At 39.9% G+C, this 16,022-nt stretch overlaps 1 protein-coding gene and 1 long non-coding RNA gene across 3 annotated transcripts in view; both read right to left on the bottom strand.

The window, feature by feature from the left end:
- LOC115385934 (uncharacterized) overlaps positions 1 to 10,542 on the bottom strand; it is a 28,520-nt gene extending 17,978 nt beyond the window's left edge. The window contains exon 1 of the long non-coding RNA XR_003931216.1: positions 10,502 to 10,542. This is a non-coding gene — a long non-coding RNA (uncharacterized LOC115385934). The remainder of the gene's footprint in view (positions 1 to 10,501) is intronic.
- On the bottom strand, positions 1,086 to 8,232 carry cops2 (COP9 signalosome subunit 2). Of its 2 annotated transcripts, XM_030088029.1 has the most exons (13): positions 8,044 to 8,232; positions 7,443 to 7,556; positions 7,271 to 7,348; positions 7,055 to 7,180; positions 6,187 to 6,276; positions 6,025 to 6,102; positions 5,617 to 5,791; positions 5,340 to 5,518; positions 5,162 to 5,214; positions 3,818 to 3,915; positions 3,654 to 3,736; positions 2,575 to 2,633; positions 1,086 to 1,616 (listed from the first exon to the last, which is right to left on the bottom strand). In XM_030088029.1, the coding sequence occupies exons 1-13, from the start codon at positions 8,212 to 8,214 to the stop codon at positions 1,472 to 1,474; spliced, it is 1,449 nt and encodes a 482-aa protein (XP_029943889.1). In that variant the 5' UTR covers positions 8,215 to 8,232; the 3' UTR covers positions 1,086 to 1,471. The 2 variants fall into 2 exon arrangements, with proteins under 2 accessions (XP_029943889.1, XP_029943881.1); XM_030088021.1 differs by having other exon boundaries at positions 7,055 to 7,348.
- Positions 10,543 to 16,022: the final 5,480 nt, after the last annotated feature.

Below are 16,022 nucleotides of genomic sequence, written 5' to 3'. Positions count from 1 at the left end.
ATTTTTGGTTGAAAAAAAAAAAGAGATAAATAAAATACAGCACTATGTCATCAGTTGCTGATTAAATACACTTTATAACAGTGTGAAATATCGCTCATTTGAAGAGGTGTTTCTTGAACTATTTTGGAAAAAAGATATAAAAATAAATGAAAGCTGAAAGAAAAAAGTGATTCAATTATAAAGGTTCTACAGATATAAAAAATAATCAACTTAACGTGCCCTGTTTTGGGGTTATAATAGAGAAGCATCTGGATTCAAGAATTTAATTCTGAACATAAAGAACGTGGCAGGTTGGGTCAAACCATGGTGGTGTGGGGAGAACTCTGGGTTTATGGGAATGGAAACTCTTACATTCATATTTTAAGTATTATATAATACATGTATTTTGAATTGTTAGTTTTAAAACATTTTTTAAAACATTAAATCTCAAGTACCCCCTGGCATACCTTCAATAGCCCCATTTAAGAACCACTGGTATCGATTGAGAAAAAAAAATGTATACTCTAAAAAAAAAAAAAGGGGGGGGGGGAGAAGGATTCATGCAATTTTACAAGATTAAAAACTTGAGAAAAACATTTTTGTTATTGAAATAGTTCAAAATCTACCAAACTATTTAAGTGAGTGAAAAAAAGCAAGTGATAGTTTAGCTTTGTAATCAGACAGTTTCATTATTTCATTAATTCAGTACTTTCAGGGGGGGAAAGTCTTAAGATATTAAGGGTGTGTTTTGAGACACTGCGTTGTCTTATTTCTGAAAAGCAAATGATCTCTTCACAAAAGTTCACACTGGTTTGATAAAATATTTAACTGCTGCTTTCTAAATCTTTTAAAATGTCAAAACATTTTGATGTTTTTCACTGAGATGCCTCCTTTTCTATTTTGATAAATATTAGCATTAAAAGACAAATCTCATTTTGAGATAGGACATCGATTTCATGACTTAAAAGATCCTTTATTTGTTGATTTTGTCACAGATTTGAACAAAAAGGAGCCAGCACACTCTGAAATCATTTGACTTTCTCTTGATGAAGTTTGGCCCCTCATACAGTTTAAACTTTGAATCTAGTCAAAAGGCAGTTCGATTCTTTCAGTGCTGAGAGAAATCAGTTTATTACCAACAGGCAACAGTATACATTAAAATACTGTGTACACGCTTTTATACACATTTTGACTTTTTTTTTTTTTTTTTTTTTTAAACAACCGAAGCATTTGTGTGTAGCACATGGAAGAATCCGCCAATCGGGAACATGAATAACAAAAATAAGTGTTAGTGATTTCCTCTCACCAAGACAAAACAAAACACCCTGAACATCATCATCTCGGGGTTCTCGGAGTCTTCTTGAAATTGACGCATTCTCAAAACCTGTGCTGTGCATCTTGCCTCAGAGGATATACTTGAAGAAGCACAGTAGCATACTTTATGGATGTATTCGAACATGCCACTTTCCTTGTCTCTTGACGTTACATGCCATCATGTGAGCTTGCTAACGATGGCTTGGTTCAAGGAGTTCAGCTGATTTGTCCATTTGTCTAAAGCTGTGTAGCGGGCTCCGCCTCGCTTCTGGTAGTCAAGTTCTAGTAGCTGGTTGACTTGGTCGATTCGTCCGTGAATTGTGCTGTTACAGGCAGAGGGGAAAAAGAGAGAGAAGAAGCATTAAGAATAAGACTGGCTGTGTGTGTGTGTGTTTTTTTTTTTTTAATGGTTCTGATGAGATTGTTCTTGCGCAAAGACCATGGAGACTGCAGAGTAGACATGAGCAGGTTATGGTCCGTGGGCCAAACATGACTAGTTTCATAGGTTATGCTGAGGAAAATGTTATTTGAAGCACAGTGTTGACAGAATGAAATTAAAAATGTATTCTACGTCTGAGAAGTATGCTGTATTTAAAAATAGCAGTAACAGCAGTTTCATTTGATGTGCTATAATTCCAAAATTTTTATGTTCATAAAAGGGGGAAAAAAAAAAGAGAGAGAGAATGGGTTTCCAAAAACCCATTTCTAGACATTAACCTACTGGTTAAGTTATGATACAACAACAACAACATAAAATGACCCAACATTTTGCAATTTTCAGAACACAGATCTGGCTCATCACTCAGATTAAGAGTTTTAGTTTCACAACATTTTACTTCACATGCCTACTTCTGAAAGGCAATACTGACAGCTACTTGTACTTCAGCAGCTCAACTGTAATCATCGAGACATAACTCTTAATATCCTGAAAGAACCCTTCATTGTTTGACTATTTGTAAATAGAAAACCTGAACAATAAGGGAACATTTCAAGGTATGGTGGTAATAAAAACTGAAGAACAAGGTGGAGTCTTGTGCTTTTTTTTTTTCAGTTCCTACCAAGCTATTTAAGTGGCAGAACCAGTAGCGCTGGGGAATGACGTGAAACGAGGAACACATGACTTACATCTGATCATTATTCACAACACTAAAATGAAATTGTCACTCCTTGCCATCTGATTTCCCGCAAGTTGACGGACTGAAACTATGAGGAAGCAGAAGTGTTTACAGGATGGAAGAAATGTTTTTGGTGCGTGTTACTTCTCGTTAGACACAAACTTACTTATCCAAGATGCATTGTACCAACAAACTCTCCACGTCGCACACGTCAATGTTTAGCTCCTGAAATGCACAAAGAGATGAGAACGGTGCTCACACCTGTCCAGGTGTTTGACAGCAAGTGTGATTCATCGTTAACAGTTTACAGTATGAGTGTTATCTCAACACATTTCAGTACTTGGAAATGAAAATAAAGACATGCGTGCATCATTTAAAAGGCAAACGATAAAATACGCTCACAAGTATTGACAAGAAAAACCCCAAACTATTTCTACTGTAAACTTCACTGGATTTTTATGCTACTGAGCGCCACTCTCCTAGTATGGAAAAAATTAAATTTATGACAATGTGCGAGTCATAAATGACAATACAAGGAATTGATGGGTGCCAATGATTTAATATACCATGTTTAATAGAGTTTAACGATATACTGAGTACAAAGGAAAAGGTAAAAGAAGTGAAATGAGTTTCATACTAATTTGTAAACTGCTGATGAAGTCATAAATGGTGATGAACGTCACGTATCCAGTAATCCAAATGATAGTTGACACATAATCACTCACTTTTTCAGATTTTAACAACTTTATTAGGAATGACAGAACCTCACGTTTGAATGACCTGCACAGTCTACAAATTTGTAATATAATGAAGACATTAGTCAATTCAAATAATTAAGATTTTTCCTTCATCTTTCCTTCTCCAAATTCAACATTTTGAGTGAACACTGACTAACTCAGTACCAGTGACAGCGTGCTTAGCACTGCCCCTTCTCTGAATACATGATTTGATGATTTATATTTCATATTTATATTGACTTCCTGAAGTGTGACTCATATTGACACTGAAACTGATTCTCATGTCCTGATTACAACATAAAAACAAATCAAATATCAATATAAATTTGTAAGTTTTCTTCAAAGTTGCTTTCATGGCTTTAACATCAGTTAAAGAGGAAGTAGTCATGAAAGGAGCTGACAAAGTCACGTGACCATCAGTGTTGATGCAGGGAAAATGATCACATCAGATATTAAGATTAAAAAAAAAAAAAGCACAAAAAAACTTTTTTTAGTCGCCAGCACTTACCTTAGAAATGAAAGGGATGTGTATTCTTGTGTATGGTTTGATGAGTTTGATAAGTACTTGAGTTCTAATGTTGCGCAGCAGCTCTGAAACACAGCATGACATGATCAGCTGGGAGCGACTGGCATTCGAGCGCCATGTGAAGCGACGCCACGTTCAGCACTCACCCTCTATGTGCTCTCTAATGAAGGGGTCGTCCATTATGTTACTGTGATTTGTTTTCAAGATTTTCTCAAATTCAGTGATGTCATTGTTCTGGTAGGCGCTGGAGGGAGAAAAACAGTCGCTGTTATTAAAAATGTGTACATTGTGTCAGAGTGCAGCAGAGAAACTCTCATCCTGATCGCTGTCAAACACTCACCAAAATATTACACATTCAGACAAACACTATTCTCATCACAGACATGGGTGTGTATTCTTAGTGTCTTGTTTATAAGATAAGAATCTAAAAATATGCAGTCAACCCGAGTAATTTGAGAGGGTGCCAGTTATGTTTCGTAAATATGGGAACTGAAAGAGCAAACAGGGAAGCAGAAACTCATGAAAACTTTGGCGAAGACAATATTCCTGCTTGAGAATTTATACAAATACCAGGAAATGTATGTTAAACTCAGAAAAGTGATAAGAATTGATATAAATGATATTTAGATCATCACTGTTTGTTAATGTATCACTGTAAAGTGATTTATGCAGCGTGCAAAGCAGGGAGATCCAGCAGTGTGTTGCAGGTTTTTCCTTCATGTGTATTAGTTACAGACAGCAGCACACCGCTGCAGCGCCAACCACAGCGCTTCTATTTCATTTTATCCACATTAGGGTTGCTGGAGTGAATCCCAGCAGAGTGGACAAGACGACCACATACACACTCACACTTCAGGGCAATTTTAGAGTCACCAGTGAATGTAACGTCTTTACTTTTGGCTCGTGGGAGGAAACTGGAGTACTTGGAGAAAAGCCACACACACACACACACTGGAAGAATTTGTAAACTCTATGTGCGGCCCATAAACTTAGGTACGACTCGGTTTCTGTGAGCTGACACTACTAACCATGAATCCACGGTGAGGCATTTTGATCAAAATTAGTTAAAATGAAGACTTAAGCCTCACTTGAACAAAATGTTTCCTTTATCAAGCGTCACAATCACTGAGAATGTGTTGTGATCCTGAAGCGATCACAGTCAACACCACATGTGGATTGTTCCTTAAAGCTTTGTTCCATATAAAGACAGATCGATGTTGACTTCATTCCATAAATATCATCCAAACCACTTGTTGAATAACATAAAGAACAAACCAGAAGGTTCTTTGTAAATGATCTCTGCAAAACATTAAGTTTTTTTTAGCAAAGTGGTGGCGGCCGAAAGGTGAGACTGTCACAGATGTTCAGTAGTCAGACATTAACTACCACGTTCGGCCAAACCAACCTGCCCACAACTGTCATCAGACCAAAAACACCAAAACTAAATGACTCCAGTTAGACGATAAGTCAACATGTGAACACACACTTACCTTACTAGGTTGGTCATTGCTAGGATCTCTGGGTCATTCTTGTACGGTTTGGCCTTTAAAAAAAAAAGAAAAAGACAGAAATTGATCCAAATCCACTCTGCAAATTCTGATTAGATATAACAAACCCGTGTTTTGAATTTTACTATAAACACTACAAAATGTGTACTTTTTTTCATACCTCTTGAGAGTCAAAAGGGTTTATTCCTGACTTCATCAGCATGTTTGCTAGGACCAGGTACTTCAGGCATGTCGTCCTTCTCGGGCTTCCAGACTCATCGTAGTTTTTGAAGGCCTCGAAGAAGTCTGTGTGGGCCTTTTCAAACTCACCCTCTCTCAGATGCATCTTCCCGCCACACTCTGTTGGAGACCAAACAAACAATTTTTGTAGCTCATTGTGCAACAGGCACATTTGAAATAAATCAAAATATGCAAACCGGGGAGCCAGACTTACACACCTCTGATTACTCCCATTATGAGCGGGTGAGGAATGGCAGATTTAATATGAAGCGACTGCTCGTACAAGGCTTTTAACTTCTTGTTGTTTTTTTGTGCTGTGTACATCTGGATTTCAAGAGCGTAGATCTCCAACAGCTGTGTGCCTTTCTTCAGGTCATCCTCCCCGTCATCTGTCTGTAGTTATCAAAAGAGAGAAAAGCAGAATAACATGTCATAAAAAATATATTTACTTGCTGTTTAAAGAGAGAATTACCACAATTATACTAGCAGTGACTCCTAAAAAGTAATACAAAAAATAAGAATCTACAAAACGCATGAAATCTGCAATTGAAGTATAGAAACTTCATATAGTATTAAACCAGTTTATCATGTGATTCAGATTCAGCTGAAAAATAGCTGTTAAGTACCTGACATGACTGGTGAAGCTGCCGAAGGATCTTCTGAAGTTTTCCGTACTCCTCTCTCTCCAAGTACAGCTTCCCCAACTGCAGAAAATTAACAAACCACATGACCACCTGCCAATTTCTTTTTTTGGACATGCAAATAATTAAAATTTACATTCAGCACACCTTTGTGTTTGTTTTAAACCAAAGTCGGTCATTCTTTGCATCCTTCAAAGCCTCCAATGTGGTTTCATAGAATTCCTGTAACAAGTCCATCTGGGGGAAAAAAAAAACTCTTTATAAACTGTATGAACACTACAGATGCAGGGTTAAAATGAATCTCAGGGCGTGAAAGGTTTGAACATTATTTGAAACAGGACTTCATATTTCAATCCTATCTGAATGAAATACTTATACTTGTATTACTTATATTTGCACTTTATCTTTTAATCTCAGAGAGGAATAGAAAAAAACATTCTCACACACAAACAAGATTTTCAGGCATTTCCCAGTAAATAGCTTTTTTTTTTTAACAGGTCAATCATAATAAAGATTGACATAATGAGGGCAACTCGATGAAAGGAGGTGAATCACGTTAATCTATAAAAACAATATAAGTTAGATCAAATGGAACTGATGAAGATGGTCCAGTTGCATGTCCATTATGAGTGCTCTTGAGGACGGACAAGGATCATTATGACCAGGCTGCAGCTCCAATGTTTTGAGATCATTCTATCTTGCCTTTTTTATTCTTAAGACTGGAACATACAGATCTGAACAATGTATCTGTTGTAGACACAAGATGTTCTTTTTTTGTTAAGCATTAGACATGAACCACTGTATGCTGGGAACAACCTCAACACCTATGAGCCAGTTCTCTAGCCATGGCTTTAACTCTTATTGTAGTCGCATATTCTTCCCATTGCCTATTTTTGCAGCTTCTAAAACACCGACAGAGACTGTTGACCAACTGACTGAAATATTCAGACATTTGACAGTTATCAATATGACCAAGACATTAATCATTTCAATAAAAATCAATTTCCATCCTCACCTGTTTGGATGTAGAGATATAATCCAAGATGGAGTTGATGGACTTCTCTGAGTAGTTCCTGGTGACTGCACTTCTGATGTACGTGAGGAGCTGCTTGTACCGGTTCATCATCTCTGGAAAGTTGGTCTGCAAGGTCCAGACAGGGTAAAACCAGTGAGCAATAATCATATCTTGTCTGTATGGATGCATATGCATGCGATTTGTGTCATAGCATACCAGCTTAAAGTTGATTTTGATCATCTGTTTAAGTGCTTTGAATCCCCATTCACCTTTCTCTCCTTCCAGTTCCAGCACCTGAGCCAAAACAATACCAACAAATAATGGTAAATGCTGTGTTTGTTCTGCACAGAGAGCAACAGATTGTTTTTAAAAAGGAGTAGGACTCCACCTTCTGGAAACTGCTGAGTGCTGCTTTGGGATCATCCTCCTTCAGTGCTTTGGAGTTGTAGTACTGGTTCTCCAGGTCCACATTTGGCTCTGAATTGCTGTCCTCTGAATATTCCTGATTTTAAAACAAACAGATGTGCAAAAGTTCACATCACGAAACCCCACTCAAACACGGAAATCAAACACCGACGTGAAACTCGCAGGAAGCTAACAGACACCGCTACAGGAAGCATGGCAAATTGCCTCTCAATGTTATTCTGCAAATTTGAGCCACGAGCTAAAGTTAGCTCGGACTTGCTAACGTGCACTGTGGTTTCATTTTGATAGCAGGAGTTAAAATAAACCACGACTGGCCCCATACAGCTCAAACGGGCTACCAACCGCGTTTGAGGTTTATTAATGCTAGTCGGCTGCACAGTACCTCAAACTAAACAACGTTAGCAGGCTACGAGGCTAACGTTTATTCACCCGCTGTCAGCCTGGCGTTAGCCAACAGGCTAACTCCAACAGCTAGCAGCAGCTAGCTTGTGCTGTCGGCACTTCACTCAGCGGACAAACGGCCGATTTTCTCAAATAAACAGAGTCATTTCAAGAGCAAATACCAGGTCGTAATCTTCCTCATCGTCGCACATGAAATCGTCCTCCATGTCAGACATCTTGATGGTATTCCTTGGTGTTATTCGGAGAGAGACAGCAGCCCGGCCTGTGCTGTGTTTTGCAGCGGTGAGGCGGTGACTTCGGGCGGCCAGAAGCACTGATAGGAGTCCGCCCATAGATGGCGCTGTTGGATCGCGTCTGATATCCTCGTAGCGTTTCACTGCAGTAAACTACACGATGGAAACCTCCACACAGGCTGTGGGAATCTGTGGCGGTAGATGGTAACAGCAAGAAGTTCTTCTGCATTATTTAGTAATTTATGGAATTGAAGGATGAAGCACTTGAAGAGTGTTTGAACTGATGAATTTCATAGACAAATCTTTTATCAAAAGCGGCTGTGGTCAATTCAAACATCAATCGTCTGTAGCAATCAATCCTGTGCAGGGTCACTGGGGCCGATCTCAGTTTACTGTGGGTGACCTGGACAGGGCGCCAGTCCAGAGAGGCCAACAACCACACACAGTCACGCTCACACCTGGGGGCAATTTAGGGTCACTAATTACCCTCACATGCATGTTTTTGGACTGTGGACTGTCCAGCGACTGTGTGGACGCATACTTGGGAAGAACATGCAAACTCCAAAGAAAGGTCCCAGTCATGTATTTAAACCAGGAACTTCTCGCTGTGAGGTGAGAGCACTAAACACTGCTGCACTGCACAGCCTCGATTCAATTCAATTCAATTCAATTCAATTCAATTCAACTCTTCAGCTGTACAAAAAAAATCTCTCTGTCTACAGAGAATGCCAGCCATATAGAACGGCAGGTAAAAGAAAACTGTGCAATATGGGTTAAGGGTATGTACAATATGTAAACAAATCATAGTGTTAGGTCAAAAAAAAATTCCAAATAGCAAAATAGAAGTAAAGAAAAAAAAAGCAGCATGAATAGTCTGCAATCAGTGGAGTGCCAAATATGTTATTTTAGTGAGGTAAACACTGAGGTTAACACTGTCACCTCAAAATGAAAAGGATATGGGTTTGAGTCTAAGCCAGTTTCTTTGTGTAGAATTTACTGCTTTTTTTTTTTTTTCGGTCTAAAAAAGTTTTGTCCGTGCATTTTGTTTTTCAGGACCCTAAGTTGAATAAAGGCAACACTGAAGGTGAATGAATCACATACACTTCATGAAATTACTTTTGGATGATCAGCCTTCATATAAAAGGAGTTCAAATGTCTTCCTTTTTTAGACACATCTGATATAATATATAAGCAATGCCTTGCAGTACTTTTAGGTGTATGTTTGTGAGAAGAGTGCTTTCAAAAGTATTTTGTCTGACAGTGTATTTTTGATCAAATGATAAACAACTGAATGAAATCAATAGTTCAAGTGACCATCAACAACATTGTTACTTTGCAGTATTTTCCCCTTCCCTCTAACAACCTTGCATATGTGCTATATAAATAAACTCGGCATTGACACAGTACTGTACATTTTAGCATTCATGGTGAACACAAATGAATAGACAAATATTCTTTGAGCTGTGCATCCTTGATGATGCTTAATGGTTTCAGTTATGAATGTGCAGTAAAGTGTCCTTTTATCCAATTTACACCATGTTTGACTACGTGTTGATTTATAATTATATCTGGTCAAGAAAGAGAGAAAAAGCATGTACTGGACCTGTCCTGGATGAAACCTGCCTTCACCTTCAGTCAGCTGAGATCGGTTCCACCCTCAACTGGATAAAGGGGTTTAGAAGACAGATATAAAAGTTTTACTACTTTTTTCACATTGTACATGAAAAAAAAGCACTTTGTTCTTTCCCACCAGTGTAAATGCATGTAAATATTACTCAAACTGAAGTTGTTCATGTCAGATTTCAGTCGGCCTGTGAATCAGGTTTATGTCGGGGGGATTTCGTGACTCCTCAACAGTCTTGGCGGCCACACAGAGAGAACATTGGCAGCCTCGCACAGCTTTCCAGCCTCGCCGCCTCTCTCCAGGGGTCAGTCCACCGTGAACCACGTGAAAGCTTTTATTACTGTAGAGATTGAGTTCCTGTTCCGAAAATTTACGCAATCAACTTGTGTGTCATCGAGTTATGTGTCATAGGTTTATTTCAAAAAATTGATGAGTGTGGGTGAAAAACTCTGGTCCATCATCCAACGCAGTCAGTTCGGCCATAATATTTACAAAATCCAGACATGAATCACTAACACTAATACAAGGGAGAAGAGCTTACTCACAGGCTGATTTATAACTTTAAGAGAAGCAAGAACAGCCAGCGTGAAATCACTTTTGCGAGTGTGTGTGTGTACAAATGTGTCACAAACAGGGCACTCTCTTCAGCCATACAATCCTTCATGTTCACACTGACAGAGGGAGTCCATTATTTTATATAATGTCCTGCTGGGATTTATCTGGTAAATCAAAGCACTGAGAGCAGCTGACCTAAGTGCGGACGTGTGTGTGTGTGTGTGTGTGTGTGTGTGTGTGTGTGTGTGTGTGTGTGTGTGTGTGTGTTCTCGTATTTCTATCCTTGTTGGGGCCAAATGTCCCCACAAGGATAGCAAAACGTGGAATGACGTGCCTTGTGGGGACCTTTTTCTGGTCCTAAGTAGGAGAAACAGTGTTTTCTTGACCATGTTGTTGTTACTGAAAAAAGTAAAAGTGCAAAAACATTTCTTTAGGGTTAGGCTTTGTTGTGGTGTGGGTTAGGGTTAGGGTAAGGGTCAGGGTTAGGGGCTAGACATGAATGGGAGTCAATGGAAGGTCCCCACAAGGATAGAAATATGAGACTGTGTGTGTGTGTGTGTGTGTGTGTGTGTGTGTGTGTGCTGAGTCTGTGCGCACCCATTTGTTTGCATGCATGTACGATTTGAGGAGCAACGGTGTGTCGTGTCTGTCGCCATTTCATTAATTGCACACAGGGTTCGCGTCAACACGAAGGCTGTAAACAACAACCCAGAAAAGCTGTAGGACACATGAACACTAATACGTCTTGATTTATCATAACAACCTATTTAAATATTATGGAATTAGGCTGCTTCACATGCATGCAATACACACTGAAGCAGAGTGACTCAATATGCTGACAGGTGGAGGTTTTATCGTATGCATTCTGTAGTGCAAAAGAACTACAGCTACAGCTGTACAGCACATCGGGAACCAGCAAAAGCTTGTATTTATATGACTGACTCAGGGGCATGGTGTGATAAACACGTTCATCACATTTGACCTTGCCATGTAAACCTATTACCTTTACTTAGAGATCCAAAAGTGAGGTATTAAGTCTTATAAACACCTAAAAGCAGCAATTCTTCTTCCAGATAACGGTTGATGATTCACTTGATGAAATTAGTGGGGTGATATATCTTGGAGACAGTGTATGTGTATTGGCCTTTAAAAGCGGTTTAAGTTTCAGATGCCAAAAAGTGTTTTATGCCGAACCTAATAACCTTAATAAAGGTAATATAATCACATTCCTGACAGTCCCTTAAACAAAAGACATGAGTTGTCTGTATATCTCCATCATAGCATCTGGCAGAAATAATCAGTGTGCCACTCTCAGCAGGCTGCCCGCTTCACAAATGGCTTTTGCACTAAAGTGCTCACACAAAGGTGCTAACCCTGGTTGTCCTGCTGCCAGCTCCTTTGTAGATGATTACTCATACATTAACACAGACACACACGCAGTCACACCCTGGGATTGCGCACAGTTGCCAGCGTGGAACAGCCTGCCCTCGGGCCTTCATAGCTGCTCTCACTTCTCAACTTACGCAAGATGCGTGACTAGCCAGTCTGTTTTTCTCTTTTTAATTTTTGTTGCTGTTTTCATCTTTACAAGGTATGTAGAAGCGTGTCTCAATTTTCTGCAACAACTTCCATCATGTGGGGCAAATGAAATCCAACTTCCCAAGGCTGTAACAGTTGGCGCTGCCAAGTCCACACTCAGCCCCTTCTGCATCACACGCTAGCATGTTGTGGTATGTGTGTGGTATGTGCTCCGCTTGGGGTATGTAGGTTTGACGGTGTTGAGATGTCTGGGGAGTTTGCATGGGTTATATATGTGCAGAGGCAACATAAATACCGTCCCGCGAACACTTTCGTGATAATTACTTGGCTGTTTGCATGACAACTACGATCCGGTGGCCTCAGCAGTCAGAGCAGGGGAATCGGACTTGGTGGTTCAACTTGAACTACACTCTACTGCACTGAGCTCATCTGGATCACTGGATGGAGGTTTGGCACCCAAACTGTCAATATTGTCTCAACTCACACGGTAATAATATTGAAAAACATCTATACATATGGATGCAATAAGCGCGTTCTTTTTTTTCTAAGCCTGCATCAAAGCTGTGACAATAAAACTGTAAGACATTACTAAACAGTGTGTTTCTGTTAAACTACTCACTTACAGATGTCTTCACATCCATTTAAAATATGACTTCCATCAGATTTTTGAATTTCAGAGGACTTCATTCTGCACGTTGATATAATATATAAACATTCTTCTGTAATCATGTATTACAGAATGCAGCCACCTAAAGCTTTTACTGTAGTGCAGAGCACCTGAACATCCCACCCACGCTCGGCGAGGTCTCTGCCGCCGACAATGGGATGGCAGGCGAAGAGCTCCGAGCAGCTCTTTTATTATTTTCTTGACTTGCAGATGAAAACAAAAACAGATGTGGCTCAGAATTAGCCCAGCTTTTCAGTCAGGTCCAGGATGCTGAATGAAGGCTTGCTAAATACCCACCATCACACTTCTTACCTTCTAGTTTTTGTTTTGTTTTTGTCCTATTCCATCTCTGGGTCTTTGGTTTAGAAAATCAAACCGGACGATTTGGTATATTTAGAAACGTACATACCTCAGATGCCAAGCATGAGGCTATGGGATTTGTGGCTTCCAACTTCACATTCATGCGAAGCAAACAGACCACATTTAGTACTATTCTGACAGAAGAGGTGTGACCCTGGACATGCTTTTTAATTAATGCCTGACAGTGTCACATCCTGAGCCGGGACCAGGTGCTGGTTGGAACAAAGCGACGGCCTCACAGTGGATCTGGCTTCTGTTGTCACAGTGCTGACGTGCCGTCGTGCGCCGAGTGATTTATGCCTTTAGCTGCCAGCTGAGCTCAGAGGAGCCGTGGACATGAACGCGCTTCCCAGAGGTGGTGTCATGAAACCTCGTCTCACACTGAAAGGCTCGGGTGTGTCTTGAAGGTCCACGCGCTGTAAATATAGAAAATACCATATCTATTCCTAGAAATGGAATCTGTGGATTATTATCTTCATCTGGGTGTCTTTCTCTTGTTGCAAATCCTGCAGTTTGATTTACTGTTCATTGTTTGTCGTCTCTCTCTCTGGAGTGCAGCTGTCACGGAAAATAAGCTGACAGTAGGCTCAGGAAGACTGATAAAAAAACCCTGGAGGTACAACAACTGCTTTTATCGTTTATTGTGACAGAAAAAAGAAAACAAGTAATAATCGTTAACATTTGTAAAGTTAAGTATAAACAGCACTGTCTGTACTGGCTGAGTTTTACTCTTCTTTCCAATGCAGGGAAGCGGTAACGAAGCTTTCGAGGGTCTGTTTTATCAGTTTAAATACAGGTCTAATTGTTCTTGGCTCTCCGTATCCAACATGTGCTGCATCTCTCTGACTTCAGCGTCACAATAACACATGCAGCATGAATAGAACCATTGCCTCTCAGTCCACTAGTGAATGTACAACTCATTTAGAAAGTTACTGGCATTCCTGGATGTAATTTGTTCCATTTATAACATTGACCTTGTTTCTCAAATAGTTTTGTACACAAACCTGTGAGCTGAGTAGTTTCTCCTGAGCCATAAAACGACCACTGTTCTTATAAGGACAAAGCAATAAAAATACTTTGATGGTACACACAAACAGGATTTTACAAACATTCTTTTTAATTATTAAAGTTGAAATGTAGAAATAATTAGAATGAAAACAATTAAAAGTAGATATTATACTTGACATTAATACCTTATTTGACTTCTTATTTAACATTATGACTTCATTGTCTTCATTCCACTACATTTCAACTCTTTCACTGATATTTCAGATTTATGATCCATGAACTAAATTAGAAAAAGCAGCAGAGTAAAGCAGCAGAAAAGCCAAATCACTGCATGCAGTGTCACACAGTGATTAAATGGCCTGAAGACTGTTGTAGCCCTGTGTGCCTGACCTGCTGTCACTCTCACAGGCTCTTATGTCTGCAGTCTGACGTCTGCCAGCGTCTCCCGGCTCAGATGAAAGCCCTCACATTCATCCATTAGGATCAACCATGTTTATTTCTCTACTGAGTCACTCATGTTGTGAGCTGAGACTGGTGGTCTACTACTGGGGAGGCATGTGAGAGTTTCCAGTCAGTCACAAATAGTAACTTTCCATTGCACTGAGCTAGAGTCCTCACTGAGAGATAACTTCTCTGAGTGCCCCAGTATTTAACAGCAACCAATTACAGTTCTGGGAAAAACACGGAGGCATTTAAGTAGGTACAATACGTCTGGATCAAGGAGTGGATTGATGGACATTCACTGTCTGTGATGTTTAAACGGCAGTGTTCTTAGCTGTCTGCCTGTTGCGGCACACGTGTTCATTTGTACATCCGTGTTTTGATTGAAGTTGTTTCTTGCCCTGTTGCACAACATCCCATGAGACGGATGATGTTCCGTGATATTCCACTTCCCACCACTTGATGAAATCTCTGCTCGTACACGATAACAAGCCGCATAAAAGCTAACACACAAAACTTGCAAACACTCTGGCCACGATGAGTTAGTAAAATCTTAACTCACAGAAATAATTCCAGTCATCCCAGACGTTTAACAAGCAGCATGATCATGCCCACATAATAACCACATTGGTTATGGTGTGGTTAACAACATTTGGACAATATAATCAGCCATGGAATGAGAAAGACAAATAGCAGCATTCAGTATTTTTCTTCATTTGTATTTCAGTGTGACTCAGAACCTTCAACCTGCTGAATCTGAGATAATTTCAATAATACTAAAAATTGGAAAAACCAGAGCTGAGACTGAGACCGGGGCCTAGACTGGGGCTCAGGCTCAGAGGAGTGTTTGGGATACTGAGGCCAGCGCTGCACCGGATGACGCTTTGCGTGCAGACGTTTTTATGAACTCAAACTCAATTGTCAAAATATTTCATCTTTATGAATACAAGATCTGTGCTAAGTATAATAAAACAAATGTTATTAGACATATCACAGTCTATTACTGATCTGGATCAGACATATGGCTCAGGTTTAGCTATGGCCGCAGTAAAAGTTGGCTCCCTGCCAGCTCATCCATGTGATTGCACACTCTTACGCTTCAAGAGGAAACAGCCAAACTTTCCCCCCGGAGTAAACTCACGGGCCTAATGCATAACATACAACACAATAATGTAAATCTATATCATTTACAGTGTTGTCTACATGTAAACTGTCTATGTTGTATTGAAGTCAGCTAACCACATATTTACACAGAAGCAACAGGATTTCGCATGCTGTGTGTATGTTGTCAAAATACCACGAGAATGAATACATATGAGCAAACCTGTGAGACTTCCACCTGAGAAAGATAAATGAAAAACAGTTCCTGTGATTGTATTTTTTTTGGACTTTTGTGACCCATACAAAGAAGAGGTCGAAATCCTCAGTAGAGTAACCTAATATAGAAATCCAGAGTTTTACAATCTGTAAAGAGTTAGGAGGCAGCGGAGAAGAGGGTTTACAAATGGTTCTGGGCACATTTCCCACAAAGGCGGGAATTCCATCTTGCTTCACCAATCTGGAGCTGTTTACCTACAAAATGTGGAAGCATGATGCTGTGTCTATGTGTCTGCGCTTGTGTGCATGTGTGTGTGGTCAGAGGAGACCCTCGGCTCTCGTGACTCTGGCTGGGGATGGGAGCAGGGGGGTGGGGAAGATACTATCAGGCCCTGA

The sequence above is a fragment of the Salarias fasciatus genome, chromosome 1 (genome assembly GCF_902148845.1).
Source record: "Salarias fasciatus chromosome 1, fSalaFa1.1, whole genome shotgun sequence".
NCBI lineage: Eukaryota > Metazoa > Chordata > Actinopteri > Blenniiformes > Blenniidae > Salarias > Salarias fasciatus.
The sequence above is the reverse complement of the archived record's forward strand: the minus strand, read 5'-3'. Positions and strand labels throughout refer to the sequence as shown.